The sequence below is a fragment of the Anabas testudineus genome, chromosome 8 (assembly GCF_900324465.2).
Source record: "Anabas testudineus chromosome 8, fAnaTes1.2, whole genome shotgun sequence".
Taxonomy (NCBI): domain Eukaryota; kingdom Metazoa; phylum Chordata; class Actinopteri; order Anabantiformes; family Anabantidae; genus Anabas; species Anabas testudineus.
In genome coordinates, this window is record NC_046617.1 from 7,172,129 (window position 1) to 7,190,474 (window position 18,346).

General features: G+C 40.3%; 1 protein-coding gene, 1 long non-coding RNA gene and 3 other non-coding genes across 7 annotated transcripts; 4 read left to right on the plus strand and 1 right to left on the minus strand.

The window, feature by feature from the left end:
* Positions 1-574: 574 nt before the first annotated feature.
* si:ch211-51c14.1 (protein kinase C and casein kinase substrate in neurons protein 3) lies at positions 575-14,638 on the minus strand. Of its 3 annotated transcripts, none has more exons than XM_026360184.1 (10): positions 14,551-14,638; positions 11,038-11,105; positions 6,802-6,958; positions 6,426-6,661; positions 4,374-4,529; positions 3,979-4,154; positions 3,263-3,383; positions 3,104-3,174; positions 2,932-3,011; positions 575-2,751 (listed from the first exon to the last, which is right to left on the minus strand). In XM_026360184.1, exons 1-10 carry the CDS (start codon positions 14,558-14,560, stop codon positions 2,642-2,644), a joined length of 1,185 nt encoding a protein of 394 aa, XP_026215969.1. In that variant the 5' UTR covers positions 14,561-14,638; the 3' UTR covers positions 575-2,641. The 3 variants fall into 3 exon arrangements, with proteins under 3 accessions (XP_026215969.1, XP_026215976.1, XP_026215984.1); XM_026360191.1 differs by lacking the exon at positions 14,551-14,638 and adding an exon at positions 13,731-13,972; XM_026360199.1 differs by lacking the exon at positions 14,551-14,638 and adding an exon at positions 13,272-13,682.
* A 1,053-nt stretch (positions 14,639-15,691) lies between these two features.
* Positions 15,692-17,219, plus strand: LOC113167039. The gene is made up of 4 exons (XR_003299257.1): positions 15,692-15,776; positions 16,361-16,409; positions 16,851-16,894; positions 17,119-17,219. It is a non-coding gene; the product is annotated as an uncharacterized LOC113167039 (long non-coding RNA).
* Positions 16,200-16,290, plus strand: LOC113163977. The gene has a single exon (XR_003298961.1). It is a non-coding gene; the product is annotated as a small nucleolar RNA SNORD88 (small nucleolar RNA).
* On the plus strand, positions 16,686-16,776 carry LOC113163989. The gene has a single exon (XR_003298963.1). It is a non-coding gene; the product is annotated as a small nucleolar RNA SNORD88 (small nucleolar RNA).
* LOC113163994 lies at positions 16,940-17,029 on the plus strand. Its single transcript, XR_003298964.1, has one exon. It is a non-coding gene; the product is annotated as a small nucleolar RNA SNORD88 (small nucleolar RNA).
* Positions 17,220-18,346: the final 1,127 nt, after the last annotated feature.

The window sequence follows — 18,346 nt, forward strand, 5'->3', positions numbered from 1 at the left end:
AGGTGAGCACATTGCTTCCAGGGTGACATCATTATCTCCATTACTGCTGTGGAAACAGACTTGAGTAGAGGGTAAAGTGTAACAATATACCAGGATTTATCACTGCGCTCCTGGTTCCAAGCTGCTTCAAACATAAACACTGGTGTGGTTCACTTGGCTGACGGCCATGTGTTGATGTCAGGCTGCGTTTGACTCTGTGGCCGCATCATCGAGATAAAGAGCAGCGTTTGACCTGGACACAGTTCTCGTGACACAGACATTACAGCTTAAAAGTGACTGATGTATGAGTCTGTGTGTGTGTGTGTGTGTGTGTGTGTGTGTGTGTGTGTGTGTGTGTGTGTGTGTGTGTGTGTGTGTGTGTGTGTGTGTGTGTGTGTCTGTGAAACACAGCTGACATCTCTGCACATGTAGTAATATCCGCAGGCAGGACTCCAGAGGACAATGGTATGGTGATTCACAAGCTCAAACACACATATATGCAACATCTCCCTCTCTCTCTCTCTGTCACACACACACACATTCTCTACATCAAAAATTCAATTATTCTCTTTTGTACATTTTTTTGGTTATTTTATTTGCATAGTTTTCTCCATGACATATAAAGACACACAGCTTGTACAAAGATAAGACGGTTAAGCAAAAAGGGCAATGCAAACCCAGTTGTCCTGGAAGCAGTTACTTTGGTAAAAATTCTCTCCACGATAGGCTTCATACAGAGATATTCCAGACAGGCAAAACAATTTGTTCCCCAGCACGTATTTTAAAGGAACAGTCACACAAACTATAAAATACGAATGTTTGGCTTCAAACTGAGAATCTAATGAAGAAGGGCGATATCGGTTTCATCTCTAAACATCCTGTACAGTGGTAGTGTAACATCTAGTGTTGCATCTAGTGTTACTTGTTTAGACCTGGATACCGTTTGCCAGAGGCATCTTGATGCCAAGATGATCGAAACTAGGATTGTTTTGGCCTTGAAATGCTTCTGGGTAAAATGGGACCTTACTGGCAGCAGGGAGAAATTCCAAATTTCGCTCTATTGAAACTAAACACCAAATAAATAGGCAGCACGTTTGTAGTATTTATCTAGCTAAAGATGTATCACTCATTAACCTATTCACACAGCTTGATAATGGCGGAGATGCAGGGAAAAGGCGCTCACCTGCGTATCAGGAGAAATTTTGATACTTGGATAGAAGAAGCCAGAGAATGAACCACCAACACCGCAAATTAATGGGAAACCCAGTAATATTGAGTCCAACAACTCCAAAGCTGTCTTATTTGCACATAATGCACAACCAGGTGTCCCAGAACAAGAAAAGAATTGATTAAATGTAGGCAAAGAAGACTGTGACTAAAAGTGGGGTATTGTTTCATTGGCCAACTCCATTAGTCTCTAAGGATGAATTATTGTGATTACACCGTGACTTACTAAAAGAACATCTGGCTCACTAAATGTGCTATGATTATATCATTGTTGTATAAACCACAGAATCAACTTTTTCCATTTCTATTTCCATCTGTGGTAAACCTGCAGTAACTGACTTTTTAGTCAATTTCAGTGCAACAGGGACAAGTTGTGAACACCGACTTTACACACCCTGCAGACAGGCAGTCAACAGTAGTGTTCATTTAAATGCTTGTTTCAGCCCCAGTCATAGATATAAGTTTAATATTAACTCCCCTTTAGTACTGTTAAATATACCACTATAGTCAACAGGGAGCAGCTAACGGTGTCTGCTGCTTAGTGGGAAACAGCTGCCTGATGTCGAAACTGATGCTACGGGAGTTGTGAGCCAGGAAATCAAAACAATAAGCTGAAATATGCTATCAAGCACCTCAGAGAAACTACAGAGTCAGGTGAAAATCCTCTCCGGCTCTACAATTGACCCCATTCACATAGTGTAAGAGCTGAAGTGAGCCACTTTAAGTAAACAAGATACAAACTAAGACAGCACTGGAGTCCCTGGAATGTGCTGATGCTGCTAGGTTAGCAGTTTCCCTCGGTACCTGATAAAAAGTTATATTAATATTGTTATCCAGCTGAGGGTTAAACAGCAGACAACTGAAAATTTCAACATTTTCCTTAAAAAAAAAACATAAAAACACAAGACAAATATAGGTTATATATAGCTATCTATATCTATCAAGCTGACTCCATCTCTACTTCTGCTTTGGATTAATTACAGTCACAGTACAAGCGCCTTCTTCATATGGTGTGAGGCTGTGTGAATATTTTAATAGCAAATGTGTTGAGGTGCAAAAAAAAAAAATAATAATAATGAAACCAAAACAGCTGAAAGAAAATAGCAACCATCTAATGCAGTTACAGCACCAAATGATTAATTATGTGACGTACCTTAAGAGTCCAGCATATTCATTCTTGTTTTTTTTTGTCTATTATATGGCTTTAATACATCCATAAGGTATATATTAAAACATTTGTCAAAATCCTTCAATCTATATACTGAAATATCAAACCAAGTGTGATCATCCTCTCATCACAGTCCATATCTTTGGCTGGCAGCTACTCTGTGTTGTCCGTTGCAGCACCGGTTTTATTTACCCAGGCTGGGACTTCCACAGAGAGATTAAGTATATGATGGAATAAGGCCGTTCAATTTCAGCCGACGCGCGGTAACTACACCACCTCCACATAGTTGGCTGGGTAAAGCCCCTCCCATCCGCCATCCTTCCTGCCCCTACACCAGCCTTGATCATCCTCATCCTCAATCTTAAAAAACTCCTCACCTGCAGGGAGAAACAGGCATTTTATTCATTTCATACTTAAAATGAAAACTTTTTATTAAGAGATGCAATTATATATTTATATATACATTTCATATACACTTTCTGTATGTTGCTTTTGTGTAACGCGCTACACAGCTGTGTACTGTTTGAAGTTTAGTCCGTTTGAAGTTGTGTGTTTACCTGCTTTAAATGATAGCTCATCTGTCTCCTGACCAACATAATCATACATCGCTCTTACTCTCACTCCTCCAATCATCACACTAGAAGATTAAAAAGGAGACAGAAGTATAATAAAGGAGAAACTAAGATGCAGATGCAGCTATAATTAAAAAAATGTTTTTCCTTTACTGACCCCTTCTCTAATGCTGCTTTCTTTTCCACGTCTTTCTTCCCTTTTTTCGCTTTCTTTTCAGGTGTCCATTCCTAAAAAAGAAGAAAGCATTTAAACAAAATACTTGCAGACAGACAGACACGTCAGTTTGAATGATAGGAATCAAAACAGAAGAAACACCTGGAAGTGAGGCCACTCGGTGGGCATGCCGGGGCCGTAGGTGTTTTTCCACCAGCGAAGGTCCTCTTGCTCATCAATGGCCATCAGTGTGTTGTGGAGCTCATTGTACACAGCCCTCACACTAAACGTGGTGAATAAATAAGAGAGCTCAAATTTAGATTTTAATCCATCACTGATTTTCATAAATATGTTGTCAACTTTTTTACTTTTTTTGTGTTGAACAAGTGAAAGAAAAAAAAAAAGCATCCTAATCCCACAATATATTTTAACACATGCTTCACATTTCTGTCTCTGCTCTAAATACAGAATGTCAGCATTTTCATTTCTTACAGCAAAACATCTCAACAATCATCCACTTACTCAAAAACTTGGCAGATTAATACACAATACAATTTCCCACATCTATCACATGTCCCTCTGTGGCCCATCCAGATTTAAGAAAGTAATTAGGTTGCTCTCTTACGGTAGCTATTGTTTCCTTTATTAGAGTAGACGTGAGACACTGAGAAACATTCATGTGGTAACATGCAGCCAATGGCTTTTAATTAGGCAAATTAAGTCAAGTTATTGATTTTAACACACTTAGCTCTAAATACAAATCTAGACATACCAATACCTGTTCTACCAGTGAAACACACATCTTCATTTAATCAGCAGAGGTAGTACCCAAGGTGTTAAAAGACGCAGTTACACAAATACAAAGCACTGTGTTTCACCTCTCATTGTTGGTAATGTCCAGATGGTTGTGGATGGAGAGGAAGGCCTGTTTGAGGAAAACGATTCGCTTGCGCTCCTCGTCCTGTGATTGGTCAAAGATGGACTCCATCTCCTCCATGTAGCGAGGAGCGTAGCGGTTCACCTCCTCCAGGACTTTCTGGTAGCGAGCTCGAACCTGAAAACATTAACGTAAACTATGTGATCATGCTTTTACACATTGCTCCAAACTGCAGAGTCACTGGGTTTCATTCACACACGTGTGTTGTATTATCAGGAAAACTCCTAGTCACTGCCATGATTTCAAGACCGTAAATGAACTAATGAAGTGTGATCCATGGTCACAGTCAGACCCAAATCAAAATCCATCCAAAGAGAAGGTCAGTGTGCTTTTTACCTTTTCGGACTCCTGTTGAGCCAGCTCTCTCTCCTCCTGGATCTTCTTCTGTTTGTCAATGGGGACATCTGGGTTTCCCTGAGCATGTCCCTCCCGCTCCTTGGCTGCGTGCTCTTTCCGGCTCACCTTATGGTATGCATTCCTGGCTTTAGCCAGCTGTGGAAAAAGTAGATAATACCTTTACTATTTGTTGAACGTATACACTGGTAGATATACAGCCATACAGAAACATGGAAGGACTTTCTGTCTACATGGCCTCTACATGAACAACTACCAAACCTATATCAATACCTTCCTTTAGCTCCCTCTGATCCAAATATAGACGTGGAATTGAGGCCATTCACCCAATGACTTTATGATATGTCACTTTTAGTCTGTATGAAAAACTGTATTAAATCCCTGAGGGGCTTGTGTGTATTTTTGTTATAGATAGTGTACGTAATCCTGTTTTTATCCTCTCAAACTCTGATGCTCTCAAAACACAGTAAAACACAGATTCCCCTTCATTTTTTATTTATTGGGGAACTCTGGTCAGAAGTGGCTTTCTGACTAAATGGTGTCTTTGCATGGACTGGATGGGAAAACAGTGAGTTGGGAATGTGACAAAGCCATGGTGCAAAATGCACTGCTCCAAAAGATTAAAGGAACGCATCAGATTTCATTCGAGAAAAAATCATGCTGGATATTTATACTGACATGGACTGGGGGATGTGTGAGAAACGAAATGATGCCACATCATTTGATAGAAATGAAAATGATCAACCTACAGAGGGCTGAATTTAAAGACACTATGAAAATCTAAGTGGAAAAATGATGCAGCAGGTTAGTCCATTCTACTGAAATGTCATTCCAGCAGCTCAAAATGGTACTCAGTACTTTGTATGGCCCCCACATGCTTGTACGCATGCCTGACAACATGTCGGGGCATGCTCCTAATGAGACGACGGATGATGCACAGGGGTATCTCCTCCCAGATCTGGACCAGGACATCATTGAGCTCCCAGACAGTCTGAGGTGCAACCTGGTGGCATTGGATGGACCAAAACATAATGTCCCAGAGGTGTTCTATTGGATTTAGGTCAGGCGAGTTAGGGGGTCAGTCAATGATATCAGTTCCTCCATCCTCCTCTGCCAGCACACTCTCTGCTCACTATTGTTATCACCAGCAGCAACCCAAGTGCTCTGGCAGTGCTATTCCTGTTCTTCTTTGCACAAGGGAGCAGATACTGGTCCTGTTGATTGGTTAAGGACATTCTATGGTACTGTCCAGCTCTCCTAGAGTAACTGTCTCCTGAAACTTCCTTCATGCTCTTGAGACTTTGCTGGGAGACACAGCAAACCTTCTGGCAATGGTAGGTACTGATGCTTCATCCTGGAGGAGTTGGACTGTCTGTTCAACTTCTGCAAGGTCCAGGTATCACCTCATGCTACTAGTAGTAACACTGACCCTGGCCAAATGCAAAACTAATAAAAAACTGTCCAAAAAGATGAGGAGATCAAAAATGTCAGTGGCCTCGTGTAAATCCATGTAAAAAAAAAAAAAAAGGGTAAATCCATTTCAAGGGTCGTCTCCTTGTTGCCCCTCTAGTTCACCTGTTGTTAACTTTTTTAACACCAAAGCAGCTGAAACTGATTAACAACCCCATCTGCTACTTAACTGACCAAATTAATATTCCAGAAGTTTAAATGACCTGAAAATGTGTATAAATAACAAAATGTTGCAAGTACAGCAGACGACAGTGGTCTGTGGTCAGTGGCTGTAAAGTGCTAGATGTTTGGAACTGAATTCACATGTGTGTGTAGCTGTGAGAAATACTTCATTAGTTAACTTTGGAGACTTTAAAACCCCATAAAAAAAGCATCCATGTGAATAATGGGATGGTGTTTGATGCCATAGTTTGCATGACATCCTATTTAATATTCACAAAGCCCTGTGATTGTATTTGAATACATACAATTCATTTAAAGATTCTAAAAATTGCCACCACCATCACAGGACTTTATTGAAAATACTAGAACAATGACATTCTTTAACAAAACACTGAAAATGACCTTTTTAAGTCGTTTGGACCACGGCTTCTGAGCACGTGCAAACCCCGTCTCAATGTCCTGGGACTCCTTGAAGCCTCCAAACAACTTCTTGTGGAAGGTGTCCTTCTGCCAGGTCCTGACTTTGTCTCCATCTTCTGACACCAGGGAGCGACAGATGGAGGCATGTAAGGAGGCCAGTCGGTCAGCAGAGGACAGGAAACACTGCCAAGACTTCAGAAGAGATCCATACAGTGGACCTGAGGAGGAGGGAATGACATGTTCTTTGTATTTTAGAAATTATTCTGACAACCAGACATTACTTACACGAAACAGCAAGAGATATAATGTCATCGCTAATCAGAAAATATGGTATTATGGAAGTAACTATTGTACTTACTGGAGTCCACCACTGGCTTCCACTTGTTGCTCCATTCACTGAGCTGCTGGGCGTACTGCCTCTCCACACGAGCTCTTTCTTGGAAACATGCCACTATGTCATTACAGGCCTGGAAGGCATCTTCTGTCCGCTTCACAGTGCCCTGATAGTTCCCAGGCTACCAGGACACAAAGAGAGAGGAAGATCTAGAGTTCACGCTAGATAAACAGCAGGATGAGGAAAGTTCACTGGACTGTGTGCTTTAAACTCGGATACTAATAATCTTTTTGAAAAAAGCCTGAAGAGGTCAATGGTATTCAACATTATCATCAGGTAATCTTTGTTTTAGTTTCACCATTCTGTTGCTAGGAAGCATAAAGGAATGCATTTTGCTCAGTTTATTCCTCACAAGGACTAATTCAGAAGAGTCAGAAAAAGATTACTACTACTACTATTTCTACTTCATGCACTGCTCATCATCTCTGATGCTTTGCTGTTACAATGAATAATACAACTAGTAATAGTATTATTATTGACTGATTTATTGACTGATTCTAAATCTAAGAGACACCAAACTTCAGAAGTCCAGAAAAATATCACAGCAAAATCATAATCACCTTCAGTGTTTACCTGCTATATAAGTAATAATGATATTTATTTATTACTACTACTAATGCTGCTCCGTTGACCTGCTAATTAAAATTATATTTTTCCCTTGTGTAACAGTGTAAAAAAGACAAGTTGAAACTATTTCAGGTCTTTGGAGTTAACTCCTTCCTGGCTCCGGCTGCGTATTTACTAGCAAGAAATGAATAAGTGTATTTCCCAAAGTGTATCCTTTCTGAAACTTGCACAGCTAAATGGAATGAAACCATTATTAATGTTATTACCTGTACTGATGTTAGAAGTGCCAAATGTCCACTATGTGACTATCTATTAGTACGAGTACTACTACTGGCATTTCTTCTAATACTACAGTAATAGCTCTGGTGTTAAATAACTTTAACCCATTTTTATTATCAGTCTTATCAGTTAGTCATTACTGAGTCCAGCTGGCTCCTTTACCCCCTTTCACAGCGCTGACACTGCTGCAGCCACTAAAAGTCATTCCCCACGTGCCACAAGTCACACATTACTTTTCCTGTGGTAAACTCCAATGTCAGTAGCAGTGTGGGGTGTGGTCTGCGACATGAAGACGAGCACTCGCCATAAAGAGCCAGACAAGGAAGAAGAAGGAGGACAAGAGAGGAGCTGAAGCAAGGCCTTGAGTGGGACTAACATATCTGAAGCAAGTGTGTTGTTTGTGGATGTGGAATTTGGAAAACTCTCTGCAATTTTCCTGGCAGTCACCATCGGGTCCTACTCAGTACTCACTCCTACTCTTTCTACTTTCTGTCAGACTGTCTCTTAGTCACTGACACATTTAGACAGCTGGTTGAAAGTTTGTGGACACCCTAAATGTTGCCATGCCGCATTAAATCATCTGAGGCAAGGCACAAACTGTACATACCATAAATATGATGGCCAGAATGTTCTCATGACATTTTCACTTATTAAATATAGGTGTAATTAATATGAACAATGGCTCTGCAGCCACTGATCCTCTGACTCATGAAGGCCAAACGTAACACGTTACCCCTGATGTTGTTAGTTACTCCTGTGTGTTTCCAGATAAGTCAAAATGTCTACATCTTGTTAATAGGGAACTGTATCACATGATGGCAGACGACATTTTGCCTGTTTCTCTTCTAACTAAATGCTCTTACTTCTTTCTTTTCTTTTTCTGTCTTTGGCATTTGTAAGATAACACTTTATTCTCCAGAGGAACAATAACTCAGTCTCAGTGTGGTCAGACCATTGCTTCCTACACCTGTAGATTTGCCAGGGAATTGTACCAAAGACTTGAAACTTTGTATTTCACAACCAAATAAACCTCATTGGGCACTTAATTATAGTTTACTTAAATGCAGATGGATTAACAATGTCAAGCAGTTAAAGCTGTAACCTTTGAGTATCATGGTAGAAGCCAATCCCACCTGTCACTGCGCGAGAGGTGGCCACCAAAGGCTGGTCTGTCATGTATCACAGGGTTGACAAAGAGCCACATTTACACCTATGGGCGATTTACAATCACCAATCAACTTGAACCCAACTGCATGTCTTTGAATGGTCTGATGAAGCCAGAGTACCTTAAAGACACTAAGAGTTCAAATTACAGTTTCTTTCGTGGGCTTCAAGTGTCACCTACTAATCACACAATTCATAATTTAAGATGGTTGAAAATGTTGAACACATCATGTACAGACACATGCATTCGGACTGTAAACATGATTTATGTTTCTAATCACAGTACTCATTATGCTTTTAATGAAACACAGCGTAGATTCCTTTCCTCAGAATAACCTGGGGCACTTCTCAACAGCGCTCCCACCCCGTCCACCAACTTCTCTATCTCTCTCTTCCTTCCTTACTTTCGTTCTTTCTGCTTGTGTTGTGGTTTTACACTGACTCTCCTCCCTCGTCTGAGAATTAAACAGAAACAGCTGAGGAATCCAGTTCGAGGCCAACAGCAACGCTGCATAGACCCAGTTGGCCAATCTCTGAGGCAGATACAAATCTGCTAGTTGGGAATCTGGTCAAGCAACAAAAGGCAGTATCAAAGATACCATGAAAATGCCATGAGGCTCAGCTGACAAATCACATTTCACAGATATAACTGATCGTATTCAGGTTATAAAGTGTCACTGAGAGTCCAACCACGCGGTAAAGGCCACAGTACTAATGTAATATGGGACCCAGGACTGAGTCTAAAGTGTCACAGCAGCATGTAGGTATCTACTGACTTAGTATGAACAGCCCCCTTTGTATACTATGCAGCATGCACCATAATTGCAAACATCTTGACTGGTGTTGCAAATACAAAACAGAGAGCTTAAGTTTGCAGTATAATGACAGACAGCCCTTGAGCACAGCGGCAGGATGACACAGACAGGAACTGGCCTGGAAACACATCCAACACAACAGGAGGCTGCCAAAATTACAGGGGAGGAGAGATAAAAGTGGGGCAGCACATCGAGGCCAATGGGAGACAAAGCCAATATTAAAGTGGTAGCACACTCAAATTAGATAGTCAGCCACTTTGAATGCTGAGTGTGTTTACATGGTAGTAAAACAGAGTGGCGTCTGGTAAACAGAGCGCATAGTAATTCACAGTGGTATGATACATGCTTCTGGTGCTGCTGGATTGGAGTAATTTAGATGGTTAAGGCAATTTACAATCAGAAAGATAATTTGCAATTACATAAAAAAGGCTATTGGCATTTCTTAGAATATACGGTGAACGAAAGGAAAATAAACCAATCTGGTTTTTACAGTCAGTGTATTCCATCATCTAACATGTCCTGCAAATTAGTTTCAAAGTGATAGTGAAGTGTGCTGCTGTGGGAAATCTGAAGCTTCACTGGGGATAACACTGAGAGATTTATTGTGCTTTTTAATAAAAGTAGTATGTGCATGTACAATTTATGTACTTAAACAACCTTTGACATTATTCTGTCTACAACAGAGCTATGAAACAGTAAAAAACTCATCATCTCTAGTACTAACAGCCTCCTATTAGTACAATCCTGCACTGTGACCTCTGTTCTGGTTTTACACTTAGCAGTCTGTGTTCTGTGAGTACACTTTGCCATTTGTGATACTTAGACAGCAAATTATTATCTATTTAAAGGAATAGTCTGGTCTTTGGGTATTGGACTTTTTTGCTAACCTGTGAAAGAACAGCCATATGAAGCTACAAGCAGTAGTTGTAGTAAGTCATAGTAAGTCATTCTAGACAGTTGCTTGGAAGTTAACTGGCCAATTAATGTAATGTTTAAGCATTTGAAAAATCTGTCTACAGGAGATGAAGCCATATGGTAACTTATACTAAAATGAAGAACACTGGAAAAAAAACTATCCTAAATCCCCAGAGACCTCTGGGCAACACAGTCTGCACTGGCAATAGTCTAATACGCTGAACAATATCACAAAATCTTCAAAAAGCAGTAAAACCCAAGCATGGGAGATCAGGGTGTACAAGTGTGACTGTTCCCGTCTAAAAATAAAAGCATAGCCTTGTTAACAGCGATATGAATCCTGAATGCCAGCACTGTTTAGTCTGTTTTGACTGCAGTGTCATTGAGACTCGAGAAAGCAAGAGAAACGTAGAATTCAAACAAGGAAACGGGCAGAGCCACACACGTAGTACACACTCACCATCCAGAAGCTGCGACTGTTGGCGTCATCAGGGTTGTTTTCTGACGGCAGCGTCGACATCCTGTTCACTAAGAAAGTCAAATAAAATATTATTAGTAAAGACTTTGGTATCATCAGGGCAAACTGACCTTTCTGTAATCAGCCTTCACATGGAGGTCAGTGATGCTGTTGGGTCCTTCCTCGAGAGATAAGGTAGTGAAAGAGAGCACATGTACTCTAGGACCACACAAACTCCACAGAGAGAGAGGCTTCCAGCTGGCTGGTTGAATCCAGGTATTTACAAAGTGTGTCAGTGAATATAAATAATTTGTACATACAATTGAAATGTGAACATTTAACTCTATTTTAGTTAAGTTTGTATTACCACAGTATTAAAGTCGATGAGATGTTTCAGCCATTTTTCCATAACCAACTATTTCAGCTGTTACCCAGCTGTTAATATTTTCTCTAACTATTTATTTACTGGCAGTAAGTACTTATTTAAAATATTTAGACCTTCATTTTAAGCAAATTTCAACTGTTTACTTTTAGCATGCAAACTATTTTGGCTGTTTAGACACTATTTCATATTTTTAACTATTTATTCCCAACCTTAGGCCAACTTTTTAAATGTTTTATCCACTGTTTCCCTCCAAATGTTTCCTTTTACAAACTGCTTGAATGATGTATCCATTACTTTTCATCATTTTAACCTTGTTTAACCTAACCTATTCACCATTCTTTCATTCTTTCTCTCTGGCTGTCTTCTTTGAAACCTCGTTTTTAGCTTTAATTGCCTCTGTCTCTTGCACCTCACTGTTTTTCAGGAACTTGTCGTGTTTGGATGCAATTTTTTTCTTAAAACCTATTTGTTTAATTCAAATAACTATTTTTGTCAAATGAGTTGCTTGAGCTGTTTCACAGTCCCTCCAAGAACCCCAAAGGATGCATGAGAGCAGTAATTCCCAACCAGAGCTACTTACTTTGATATGGATGCACAACAGCCTCCTAGATAGACAACTGTGAACTGTCAGGACTAATATGATGACATACAGCAGGTGCAACATGTCCGAGAGCGAATATAATGGAGGCTCTGTTAACATCTATCAAATTTGGATGCTCTGCTGGAAGTTGACATGTACAGTGAGTTTGGAGGTAAACAGGAAATCAAGGCGGCGTCATGACAACATCAGCAAGCATGGATTGTCCTTTCCCACCATTCCCAGCAGTGAAACATGAGCTATCCTAAAATAAACAGGGGTCCAAGGGTTGACACATCCTACGCTCTTTTTCTTCACATGTTAGTGACTTTCTCTGCTCTTTTATTATTGTAAAAAGAAAACATTCTTATTCTCTTAATTTTAAAACAGAAGAAACTGAAATTCAGAAGCAGCTGATGTATGTTTGTGAGCTCTGACTGCTACTTTATGCCCGTTTGGCTCTTCTCCTGAAATAGAAACTAAATATTGAAGCACAACGCAGTTTTTTGCCTTCTGGTGTTTCAAACCCTCAACACATCCAGAGGCTGAACTCCACCCAGACCCGGCCTTCGTCTTGTCTGTTTTTCTCCCTGCAGCCATCTCTCCTCATGGCTATGGTAGGCACACAATAAGATTCACTGATTCTCCTGCACGTCCTGCGTTTCACGGGACATCACATGCTCCACTAAGAGCATAAAATCATGCCTCTCCCTGACTGGATCTTCCTTAGCTTCTTTCTGTCATGTCTGAGTTACTCAACTGCAGGATCTGCCCTCCCTCCCCCTTTTAACCCTTGGCCTCGACTTCCTGTCCCCCTGCCTGCTGGCTTTCCTCGGGGTATGACAGGGCTTTCAGGGGAACGATGGGGCGAGGGACTGCTGTCTTTGCATAATATCAAAAAATGGTGCAGATCTGCAAGTTTTACAGTTTTGCAATTGTGCCAAATGTATAGAAGGGGATACAGTGTGGATTACTAGCATGTTCATTAACTTAGCTATGGTCTACTCGCTCCTATAAGACGCTGGTCTTATGTGCACAGTTCTATATACAGTATGCTGGAATCAATGTTAAATATGTTCTCATAGATTTCATGATCAATTTAAATGTCCTGTTAATGGGTGGGAGTGGTCCGCATCAACTTGACTATACTGCAGTTTTGAATTGACTCTATATTAGTGAGACATACAGTATTTCTATAGTCCTTTCTCATTGGTGGTCAAGGAGCTACAGATGTCAAAGCAAGTAGAGTAAGTATTTGCTTTCTGTGTAACTTACCATCTACAAGCACGGATCTAATTCCACCACTGATCCTCCAGACTTTTTATAATCTCCTGGCAGGTCAGGAAAAAACTGCGTTCCCCCCGTATTCAGAAGTCCTCCAGGGATCCAGTAACTTGTGCTAACCCAGTCTTTCCAGCTTGTAAGCCTCTAACTTTACACTCAAAAAAAAGTTCACGTTCAAAAGAACTGACTGGCTTTAAAAGAGTCCATCTGGAGCTTCCAGCCTACCAAACTCTTTCACCCCTGCATCCTGCACCCACTCTGGCGCAGAGACGCTCCCTCCTCCCCCTGCCCTCGTTTCATCTGTCACACATAACTCAACAACATGCGCATTGCACAGAGGAAATATATAGCAACAAATGAACGCACGGAGCAGAAATAGGAGTGAAATCAGTGCCTCAGATCGCTCTGAAATCCAACCATTCACTCATGGCAGTCTAACAAGTTCCTTACCTCTCTGAATGTTGGGGCCCTCTCTGTTTCAAACCCCCTTTTTCTTCTTTTGTTTGATTTTAAATGTTTTTTTTTATCTTTCCAATCTTTGAGCAAACTCTGTGTCTCTCTCTCTCCCTCTCTCCGTCTTGTTTTCTTCACCTCCCTCTTCACTCTCTCTCTCTCTCACTTTGATTTTTCCGTCGTTCAGGACTGTGCTGCTCCTGCTCTTTCTCTTTCTTTTGGCCTGCTGTGTGTGTCAGATGAGTTGGCTTCTTTTTTTTTTTTTTTCCCTTCCTTCTCCTCCCTCACACCCTCCCTCCTCCTTTTCTACTCTCCCGCTCTCTTCCTCCCTCTCACTGCAGGAAACCTATCCTCTTGTTCTTCGCACTTCACCACTTGTCAGTGTGATCGTCTCCCTTTTTTTTCTTTGATTCACCAGCTTCACCTCCCTCAGTGTAGTTTTAATGAAGTGTGCTGGGGGGGTTTTGTGTGTGTGTGCAGGTCTAGGTGTGTCAGCGTCTAGCTGAGTCACCCGTGCAGCGTCTCTGTGTGTAAACATGTGTGTTAAAGGGCCTATTAACAATGTTTTACTATTTTACAAAGATGCACAAACCAGCATGACCAGATAAGAGAAACTCCATCGCCCTGTGCTTGTCTTCAAACCCCCTTTTTCCTCCCTTCAACATTCCCTCAGGATGGTTTGGTAGGCCTGCCTTCACAGCTGGAGGATACATCCTGTGTGTGCGCGTGTGTGTGTGTGCATGTGTGTGTGTGTCTTTGTTAAAGTCAAATATTCTTTGAAGCTACAGACCACTGAAGATGAATTGTTCACACTCACATGCCCACATGCCTCGTTCTCGGTGACATAATGCTTCATGTTACGCCGAGCTTCTGAAACGTCTTCATGCCAGAACACGTCTGGTAAATAACTAGACAACTGTCGTAGGTTGCAGTGTTTACGCCCAACTGAAACCTGTTCTTAGGAAACAGCAATCCTACATTAGTAATCCTATAATCAAATCTAGAAGACAGATACGATGACAACGCTGTGAGATCCTGTAATTAAAATGATAATAGCGATAGAAAACAGAAAATGTCAGCAAGTGGAACATGCGCTCCGTTAAGTAAGTGGTGTTATAAATAACTACACCAGGCAGAAGTGAGAAGTACAATGGGGTAATGTCAGAACAACCTAGTAAGCCTTTCAAATAAAGAATCATCATTATGCTTTAGTAGAGACACATTTACTTTGTTAAAATGTATTCATGAAAGTGGCTCTTTCATTTTTTCTAATGATAATACTGTCCAGGAACAGAGGTACCTTTATTTGTTGCTGTTTTACAAAAAGTGTGACTTTATTCACTTTAAAGCTGAACTTTAAAATCTAATCCGGTCATCACTAAGTCACTCAGTGTCACTTTCAGTTTAAACAAAGCAGACCTTCTACTGTCAGTCCTGATATTAGGAAAAACTCAGTTAGTCAGAAAATACAATACAGCAAAACAATGTTGAGCAGTAAATATCTTCAGTACACCAAAGATATATGTAGTTTAAAATGCAGTCTTGTGAGTGTGCAGCAAAATCCTTCTGTCCTCATTGAATCATAATAGAAAGTGACATTAGCTGTATTCTGCAAGGCAAGGCCATTTTGTTCACCTCCTGTAACGAGTCAACCATCACTCCAATCACGTTCAGTTCATTGCTACATCAAACTTAGACTAGTGTTGCTCCCTCTGATCACCATCAAAATATGAGAATGTTCCCAGATCATTACTTTGAGGTAATGTAATTAAATAGAGAATAAGAATAGTAATAATTAATAACTATATCATTAGTCACCAGACAAACAGCTGTGGTGGGTTAGGATGCTATAATAACAAAATGTGTTAATACTAAGAGTGACACTGTAAGTCAGTGCAGTGCGCTTCACTCCACCCCGGTCCAATAGGTGGCGGTGTTTCCCCTTGAAGGTCGCTGCCACAGCCGGTAATAAAAAGACGGAGGAAGAAGCTGCAGAAGCAGTCGGAGGTTTGCTGCTCGTGTGTAACGAGGCTGCAGGACACGGTGAGGTGGAACACGTATTTAGGGTTATTTATGTTTGTTTAGTCAAGGATTGTTGTGTAATGTGATGTGGCTAGCTAGTGTTTTATCCTCCGTTGTGTGCCTGCTTTAAGTTTTATGATGTCTCATTTGGTTTGATTTGATCGTCGACATCTTAATCAGATGTTTTGCGTCATACGGTTACGACGTGAACCATGTGCTAACTCAACAATCGTGCTGTTCAACCGTGCAACGTTAAAGCGACACTTTTCTGAATGGAGTTCGGTGCTGGGGCCTGTCTCCACGTGGTCAGCCCCCAGGTACCACGAGGACTAGCATGGTGGCTAGCAGCGCGATTTAGTTAGTTAGAAAGATGTAGTGCTCAGTAGATTACACAAAAGTAACTTAATTTAAAGTGCATAATTTACTGTAAAGGTAAAAGGTGATGTTCTCCACTGATGACCTGCACTGGGCTCTGAGTCTGCATGGAGACGACGTGCATCTCTGGCCCTGACAAGCCAGAGTTTCTGAGGAGAAACCTGGTTGTTATTAATTATTATTATCATGGTCATGGCAACATTATAATTTAATTATCTTTATTTTTTTAGGTCACTTTCAACTCCACTCTTAGACCGGCCTAGGCTTGGGTTCAAAAAGGTATGTAATGTATGAAAGTTAACTTCTCTAAGGCTCCATCAGCTCAGCTCTCAACTTTAACCACTGGGGGGCAACAGTCTGGGATTTTACCCTCAGGACAACACTTCATGTCAAGTCTGACATAACGTGCATATTATGCCACGATCAGTTGGTGCAGTTGATGTTTATAATAGACAGAAGTGTAGTTGGGCTGCTGTGACTTTACAGAGTGGCCGTTGTGTATTAAATAAAGCATTGGTGGTTCTTGCTTTAATAAGTCAAGACCACAATGTAGATTCACTCCACTGATGACCTGCACTGGGCTCTGAGTCGGTATGGAGACGACGTGCATCTTTGGCCCTGACAAGCCAGAGTTTCTGAGGAGTAGATCGACTAATAAAGGTCAAAGGTGAGAAGTATGGTGACACACTGATACTAACGCACTAACTACTGTCTCCACAGGTTTTTAAGGAAGTAAAGCTGCACATAGACTAGACTCGCATCAGGTTTGTGACGTCTATATTGTTGCATTATAACTAGATTGCATGAATGATCTCTTGTGATGTATTGCACTGGGCTCAGAAGATCAGTGGTGACAGACGTGCGCTTCTGCCCTTGACAAGGCAGAGTCTGAGGAGAACAAAGATTAAAAACATGAGTTTGAACCTTGTTGGACTGTGACCTGATGTTTCCTCCTTGAATTCTAATGGTTGTTTTTCTGTTCTTTCAGGTGCCTCTGCCTCATACCATGGTGTAAATGAATGTTCTTGTATTTGTGTTAAGATATTTTTACTGTATTTACTGACTAATCAATAAAATTATACAGCTTAATTTGTTCTCTTGTTTTTGTGAGTGTATTAGAATGTGGGATATTATAGAAATGATGCAATAACATGAGCAGTTGTAATCCAGTTCCAGAGTGAATAATTGTGCTGCACTGTAGGATTTGATGGTGAAATGTGCTGATTTATTACAAACCAAATACAGAAACCTGAAGTCGTGGCAATTGAATTGTGCATCATGAGTCATTTAAAATGTAGAATATTTATCTTTATTACAGGGGGTGAGTTTAGGCTTATACTGGAATTCTAAAAATATGTTTATAGTTAAAGCTATAAAATTCATCTTTAAAATGATAAAGTATTGTTCACCAATACTTTATTTCCTTGATCCAGTGAGCTGTACACTATGATCAAAACTGATGTTGGGAAATGAACTTTTGTTCACAATTGAAAAGGAAAACTAAAATTTGAAGCATGTTTTCATACATGCTTGTTTTGTCCTCTGGTCCAGGACAAAACAAGCGTATTTCTATTGATTAAATACAAATGAGAAGGTGGTAACCATCTGATTCAGTGAATATTGTCAAACAGTTTTTTGAATTTATTTAGATGACACGTGGCTGTGATTCAGATATTCTCTCTCGTGCTACTGTACCTGTAATAAATGGGGTGCAGTGCAAATTGGAAATGTTTAATATATATATAAAAAAAGAAACAATCAAATAGACATTTCTCAGTCCTTGTTAGAATGCCACAGTAATCATTTTATAAACAAATACTTTATTTTGCAGCTCTTCCTGTTGTAGATTAATGTGCAGATGAGTTTGGTAAAATCTAGTGTGTATTTCCTACATTAACATAGATTTGAAATTGATGGATCCCCATCAATGATACTTGAAATAAAGCTCGACCAAACAAAAATTCACACAGCAACTTCTGTTTGCTGTGCGTCCCGACACATTCGGGATCTGCAGAGTCACCGTGAAGGCAAAAACATGTGACTCAAGAAATCACAAAACATAATTAAGAACTTTGTTTCTGCATCTTTATTATAATTCTAACAATTTATTATCTCTTAAAACATTTGAAATTCATATAGGTTTATATGAATGTGTGTATATGCATATTACATATACATATATATTCTGTAAGTTATCTTTCATCAGTTCATATTCT

Coding starts and splice junctions, on each gene's coding strand:
- si:ch211-51c14.1 (XM_026360184.1), bottom strand. Junction 6,959..11,037: donor ACAGTCGCAGCTTCTGGATG/GTGAGTGTGTAC, acceptor GTGTCCTGGTAG/CCTGGGAACTATCAGGGCAC. Junction 4,155..4,373: donor CTCAACAGGAGTCCGAAAAG/GTAAAAAGCACA, acceptor TAATGTTTTCAG/GTTCGAGCTCGCTACCAGAA.